Genomic DNA, 6,665 nt, shown 5'->3' with positions numbered 1-6,665 from the left:
GAGCCGGGCGCAGGAGGAGGCCCCGGGCTGGGCCCCGCGAACCCCGCGGCCGGAGCGCGCCCCGCCCCCGTGCCACGTGCTGTCCCCCTGTGGGGCCTACAGCTCCCAGGATGCACCGCCCCCCCCCCCCGAATGGTACGTTCCGAGGGGGAGCGGGGGGGACACCCGGGCAGTCGCCGTGGCAGCCAGAGGCCGCAGTGGGGGGCGGGGGGAGCGCGGCGGGGGAAGGGCGCAGGAATCTGGCAGGTAAATACCAGCGGCCGGGGGGGGGGGGGGGAGGTGTTCCCGGACGCCTGGGTTCTAATTCCAACGGGTTAGGACGCTCCACAGCCTGGTCTGTGCCCTCCCCCAGCCCTGACCCAGCCAGCCTCAGAAGCAGCCCCGGGAGGTGGGGAAGCAGCTTCCTCCCCAGATACAGAGGGGAAACTGAGGCACGGCTCCAGGGACTTGGCAGCTGTCAGGCAGCAGGTCGTTGGCGGAGCTGGGGACAGAAGCCAGGAGTCCTGATGCCCCTGCGCTACCTACCTGCCCCCCCCCGTCCCAACCTGTTCTGCGACAGCCCCCCTCCTTTCTGCTCCCTGAGGAGCTGGGGTTGGGGGGAGCAGGATGGGAGGCGGCCCGCCAAGGCTGCATCTTCCCCAAGAGCTTTCTGCAGTTCTCCCACTGCTGCTCTTCAACGTGGTCTGGGACAGTCAGCCCCCAACCAGCCATCTCAGCCCTAGGCACAGCAGACCACAGGGTTGACAGGAGCTTGATCATCATTGCTGTGGGGCGGGAGCTGCACCTGGGTGAGACCAAGGGTGGGAGAATTGCAGAAAATCATTGGTGGAGACGGGGGGGGGGGGGGAGCACTGCCTCTGATGTTTTCTTCAAGATTCCCAACCCTCCCTGGAAAGTCTAATGTTGGGGCAGGAGGTCTGCCCCCTGAGGAGGAAGGCTGGAGGTGAGCTGGCATGTGGAGGTAGTTAGAAAGTGAAGTTCTGCCTTGGGGCGCATTCCCCTGGCAGGCTCTCAGTTACTGCATTGCACTCAGGAACATTTCTTGGCCTTGCTCTGTCAACTTGTGATGGCTCCTCTACTCCTAAAGGCACCAGGTTCTGCTCAGAGTCTCAACCTCTGCCATGCAGGGATCAATTCATCACACACGTATCCTAGAGACTTCCAGCCCTTGAGACATCAGCTTCTTGTCATAAGGTGGCACAAGGATGGATTAAGTGCTGATTGTTGGCCTGGCTCAAACTCCCACTCCAGGGAGAGAAGCAGCTTTGGGAGAGCCAGGGCCCAGCTGCTGTTTCTCATTGCATCATGGTCCAGTTTCCCCCATGTCCCCTGTAATCAACCAGCTGCCGGGGCTCAAGTGAAGAGTATCTTACTGTAATTCTTCCTGGGCATTGGGATGGACCTATACAACTTTGTGTTTTTAAGGTTCTGTCTGGCTCTGGAGTCTCTGAGCATGAGTTGAAAGTGGCTGAGAAATTTACAACTGAAAGTTTTTTTTTTTTTTTTTAAACAGACCCTTGTTTACTTGTTACAAATAATAAGTTGTGGTTCAGCCAGTCCCGGGGCCGTGCGGGGACGGGACTAGTAATTGCTGCACCTTTGTGTGGGTCGTTTTAAGGGACATCTTGAATCATATAATAATGTTTTTCCTCACTTACCTCTCTGGCCACAATCCCATGAATCGTTTCCATGGGTAGCTGCTGTGAATTTAATGCTCTTATTTGCATGCTGTTCACTTCTTTCTCCCTTTATATGCAAGCAGCTTATTCTGCGTTGTATCCTGAAGCGAGACAGAGATGGCCAAAGGCATTCTAGGAGATGCAAGTCTTCACTTTGATGAGCTGAATAAACTACGAATTTTGGACCCTGAGGTTGCACAACAAACAATTGAACTCAAAGAGGAATGCAAAGCTTTTGTGGACAGTAAGTTCTTTCCCTTTTATTGGCTCTGCCCAGGTCAAGCTCTCAGCAATACTAAATATCAGGTCTAAATACTGCTTTTGCTGCTGGGTGGCCTTTTACTACCTTTAAAAGAGTCAATCTAATGACAAAACTGGAAATAGTTACCATTCACAGATGGAATTTTGATACAATACCATACGTCCATCCCTAGCTCAGCTCAGTTAGTTTTGTCATCAGATTGTTTGTTTGAAAACGGGCACCCAGTAAAGAGTAAGAGCAGTGGAAGAAGAAAGGATGCATTCACGGAGTCTAAGCCAAGGGTCTGCTTTTGTTTTTAGAAGTGTTTTTGTTAATTGATAAGCAGATAGCTTGTTACTTCTGGCTTTTCACAACAGTTACACACACAGCATCAGGGGACTGGACTAGAGGACCCCTCGAGGTCCCTTCCAAACCTGTGATTCTATCCATGCTCTTCAGCAGTAGTTCCCTGTAAAGGAAACCGGCCCTGGAGCTCAGTTTCTGCCTGCCAAGCTGCTTCCCACAATAAACCCTATGTATGAAACGCCTGATAATATTGATATTTTCCCCCATACGCAACCTTTGACAATTTCCAAACGTTTTCTGAAGCTGACAAGTCAGTACGGGCAGTGAGTCGAGTATGCAGAGACTATTGCATTGTCTTCTCTCAGCCAACACAGTATTTTTAACCGGGTGGAAAAAAGCTATTACAGTGTTAGATTAACTTCTTTCTTGTGAATTTTAGTGTCTGACCTGTGCTCATTGGTTATAAGCTAATGAAGGCAGAGACTTTGATAATTAAATGTGCTGTTATTGTAAAATTCCTGTCTCCATCACATGTAATAAATACTTTTTCCGATATAGGAAAGGAGGGTTTTTTGGTAGGTGGCTGGCTGAGTTTCTATTTGCAATGATTATTTTTGCTGCTGGGATTTTCTGGTATGTCAGGGCACCTATCCTTGTATAGGCATCTCTTTTTAAATTTAGATCTGAATCAATAAGAATATAGGCAAGTCAGGCTAAGATTAGATGTCCTAGTAGGAGACAAGAACTCCGAACCTCATCAATGCTTAATGGCCTTTCATTATATTTTCCTCTTCGTCTTTAGTTTAAGATCTTCATTGCTACTAAACTTAACATATGCCGAATACAATTGATTTTAAAAAGGGTTAAGACTATGAAACATTAAGAAATCCAGGCTAAAAAGCACGCAAATGCGATAGAAAAAGAATGTTTGTGTCCTTTCGGTGAATACTTTTAGCTTAAATTGCACCACTTTTCCCTTTGCAGAAATTGCAGAGTTTCAGAAAATAGTGGGTAGCTTAATAGAACTTGTTGATCAACTAGCAAAAGCAGCTGAAAATGAGAAGATGAAGGTACTGTACATTTAATTATTGGCCCATGAAGTGCTCTGTCCTTTACGATACACAGACAGCCCCTGCCCTACCTACCGTACGATCTAAGCAATCTAGCTATTTATTCAATCTGTATGATCCAGATTGTTTTAGCAAAAAGAAAAGGAGTACTTGTGGCACCTTAAAGAGACTAACCAATTTATTTGAGCATAAGCTTTCGTGAGCTACAGCTCACTTCATCGGATGCATACTGTGGAAAGTGTAGAAGATCTTTTATACACACAAAGCATGAAAAAATAGGTGTTTACCACTACAAAAGGTTTTCTCTCCCCCCACCCCACTCTCCTGCTGGTAATAGCTTATCTGAAGTGATCACTCTCCTTAATGTGTATGATAATCAAGTATAATAGCCCAACTTGATTATCATAGGTTTCAGAGTAACAGCCGTGTTAGTCTGTATTCGCAAAAAGAAAAGGAGTACTTGTGGAATCTTAGAGACTAACCAGTTTATTTGATCTTCTATACTTTCCACAGTATGCATCCGATGAAGTGAGCTGTAGCTCACGAAAGCTTATGCTCAAATAAATTGGTTAGTGTCTCAGGTGCCACAAGTACTCCCTTTCTTTTTGCAAATACAGACTAACACGGCTGTTACTCTGAAACCTGAGATTGTTTTAAGGATCTTTTCGGTGGTAGAGCAGTTAACACCTGTCTTTGGATTATCATAGTTGTCTGTTACCAAGGGTTTAAAGGACTAGTACTAGCCAGTGGCACACAAACAAGCAAGCTCATTAAAGTGTCATATCATCCAGGTGTTTGTTTTTTCCCAGCCCTGCAGCTTATTATATTTGCATGTAAACAACAGATTCTGTCTTTCTAATCAGTATTTTCCTTCCACCAGTTCATTCAGTGGGGCCAAAATTGAGTGCGTGGGCCATTAAGCGTCGGCTTTTGATGTGTCGCCATGGGCAGTGCCATCACCGAATGCACCTGGCCGAAGGAAGCGGCTGATTAGAAAACAAAGAGCTTTTACTTTTGTGAATGTTCTTGTTGATGTACATGTAGAAATACGTACCACTAAGATCTTTTTTATAGGTCAGTCTAGAAACAAGCTTGGACATTTGGTGTTTTTTTTTAGAAAAAAAAGTCCCACAAACTTACTTATATTGGAAAAAGTTCAGAACTAATGGTTAATTCTGAGCTTACCTGTCCCTCCCTTGCCCCAATCAATCCAGTGGTCAAGTAATATTTCTAGACCTGGCTTTGCCTTTGGCACTCCTGTGACCTTGTGCAGGTTACTAACCTGGGTCAGAGTAGTGAATATTTGAAGGGAAACTCTACAAAGATACGATATTCCTGAAGTCTAATTATTAAAACGACTTGGAAAGTTCCCTTGTTAGAAATTATACAAAATTTGTTAGAAATGACAGTGGTAAACGGTGATACAGCTCTGTTACTAAAAGCCAGTCTTGTTTCCATAGGCAATTGGTGCCCGAAACTTGCTAAAGTCTATAGCGAAGCAAAGAGAGGCTCAGCAGCAGCAGCTTCAGGCTTTAATAACCGAGAAGAAAATGCAGTTGGAAAGGTAAGCTAAGATGTTACATGAAGCCACAACCAGCAGTTTGGTTTAATATTTTAAAAGGACAGAGTCACATTTGTTATGTTACTAACTTTATTAATATCACTAGTTTTGTGGACTAGAAATTCAGCCCCAATATTTAAACTCTAAGTACAGGTTGTAACCATTCTCTCTATCTCTTTCAGATACCGAGTAGAGTATGAGACCCTGTGTAAAATAGAAGCTGACCAGAATGAATTCATTGACCAATTCATTTTTCAGAAATAAAGGATTTAAGACCAACATCAGCGGACTTGGCAAACTTGTACCTTTCCAGTATCCTGATGGTTCTCAAATGTGCAGTTTTGTATTGTGTACCAGTGAGCAAAGCAGCGTGGGTAAGGGCAAAACAAAAAATGAGTTTAACGTCACTCTGTGAACTTACATGAAAATGGCAGAAAGGAGGGGTTTTCCACAGATGTGTAAATAAGAAGAGTTCTAACCTGTCTCTTGTTTTTAAAAAATTTGTACGGTCCCCGTAGTTTGAATTCATTTAATCTTCGAATGGACACTACTGTTGCTATATTACATGGCTCCTTTGTTTGTTTGTTTACTATACTTTCTGAGATCAGGAAATAAATTATTGTTTTTAGAAGTTGCTTTATTTTCAGATTTGTTTTGGACCTGCCAAGAAGCAGCTGCTCGTGTTATTTGTATAATTAAGAGACTATTTTCCTTAGATTTAACTAGTTCACTGGAGTGTCACATGAATAGTTTACCGAATACAGCTTTTCATGTCTACAGTCACAAAATACAACATTATTAAGAAGGACCAATAGCTTGTTTATATTTGGACTGACAGAAGAGAATTGCTGTCCAGTAAAAAAAAAAAATACACACAAAGGCAAGTTTGTGACTAACCGAACCCACCCATGACAATCCCAAACTGGAAAACATACAGCAGAATTCAAGACAGATTATGCCTGAGGCTCACAGACTCACATTCAGAACAACAGGTTCCTGGGAATTTTTAACAGTGCTCTAAGCTGCCAGCCTGAAGTCTTTGCGGCATGAGCAGACGTTAACGGTAAACAGATTTAGACAATGGATGCCTAAAGCTAGGTTCCAAAAGCAACATTTAGATACGAGTTAGAATGGCCTGATTTCCAGAAGAGCTGAGCACCCACAAATCCTGTTAAGGCAGGGATGGGTGAACTTTTTGGCCCAACGGCCACATCCGAGTTGTGAAACTTTATGGAGGACGGGGTAGGGAAAACTGTGCTTCCCCGAACAGCCTGGCCCGACCTACTTCCCACCCCATGACTGCCCCCCTCAGAACTCCCTACCCATCCAACCCCCCTGCTCCCTGTCTCCTGACCACCCTGCCCCTGAACCTCCACTCCATTCAACCATCCTCTGCACCCTGTCCCTTGACTCCCCCTCTGCCCCTTATCCGACTCTCCGCCTCCTTACCACGCCCCTCAGAGTGGCAGAAGCTTGCAGCCACACCATGGCCCTGCCCTGCCCGGCAGGAGCAGTGGGCCAGAGCATTGGCATCACATCACGCTGAGGCTGCAGGGGAGGGGACGGGCCAGGCGCTAGCCTCTCTGGCCGGGAACTCAGGGGACGGGCAGGATGGTCCCACGGGCCGTAGCTTGCCCACCTCTGTGTTAGGGTCAACAGAAGTTGCAGGTGCTCAGCACCCGACACGGAAGTCAGGCTGCTTATTAAGTGCTTAGATGTGGAGTTGTACACCTACCTTTAGGCAACCAGGCATGAAACTGTCGGCCTTTGTAATTTAGACCCTGGCACGTGGCTGACAGAATAGTCCT

General features: G+C 46.0%; 1 protein-coding gene across 3 annotated transcripts; it reads left to right on the top strand.

The window, feature by feature from the left end:
* Nucleotides 1–155: 155 nt before the first annotated feature.
* Nucleotides 156–5,488, top strand: IFT20 (intraflagellar transport 20). Of its 3 annotated transcripts, none has more exons than XM_073315704.2 (5): nucleotides 161–246; nucleotides 1,763–1,923; nucleotides 3,211–3,296; nucleotides 4,757–4,860; nucleotides 5,040–5,488. In XM_073315704.2, the coding sequence occupies exons 2-5, from the start codon at nucleotides 1,797–1,799 to the stop codon at nucleotides 5,119–5,121; spliced, it is 399 nt and encodes a 132-aa protein (XP_073171805.1). In that variant the 5' UTR covers nucleotides 161–246; nucleotides 1,763–1,796; the 3' UTR covers nucleotides 5,122–5,488. The 3 variants fall into 3 exon arrangements, with proteins under 3 accessions (XP_073171807.1, XP_073171805.1, XP_073171806.1); XM_073315705.2 differs by having other exon boundaries at nucleotides 176–246; nucleotides 1,760–1,923; XM_073315706.2 differs by lacking the exons at nucleotides 4,757–4,860; nucleotides 5,040–5,488 and adding an exon at nucleotides 4,177–4,305 and having other exon boundaries at nucleotides 156–246.
* Nucleotides 5,489–6,665: the final 1,177 nt, after the last annotated feature.

Source organism: Lepidochelys kempii, chromosome 17 (assembly GCF_965140285.1).
Source record: "Lepidochelys kempii isolate rLepKem1 chromosome 17, rLepKem1.hap1, whole genome shotgun sequence".
Lineage (NCBI taxonomy): Eukaryota > Metazoa > Chordata > Testudines > Cheloniidae > Lepidochelys > Lepidochelys kempii.
The sequence above is the reverse complement of the archived record's forward strand: the minus strand, read 5'-3'. Positions and strand labels throughout refer to the sequence as shown.

Coding starts and splice junctions, on each gene's coding strand:
- IFT20 (XM_073315704.2), top strand. CDS start 1,797: ATGGCCAAAGGCATTCTAGGAGATGCAAGTCTTCACTTTGATGAGCTG. Junction 3,297..4,756: donor CTGAAAATGAGAAGATGAAG/GTACTGTACATT, acceptor TTGTTTCCATAG/GCAATTGGTGCCCGAAACTT. Junction 4,861..5,039: donor AAGAAAATGCAGTTGGAAAG/GTAAGCTAAGAT, acceptor TATCTCTTTCAG/ATACCGAGTAGAGTATGAGA.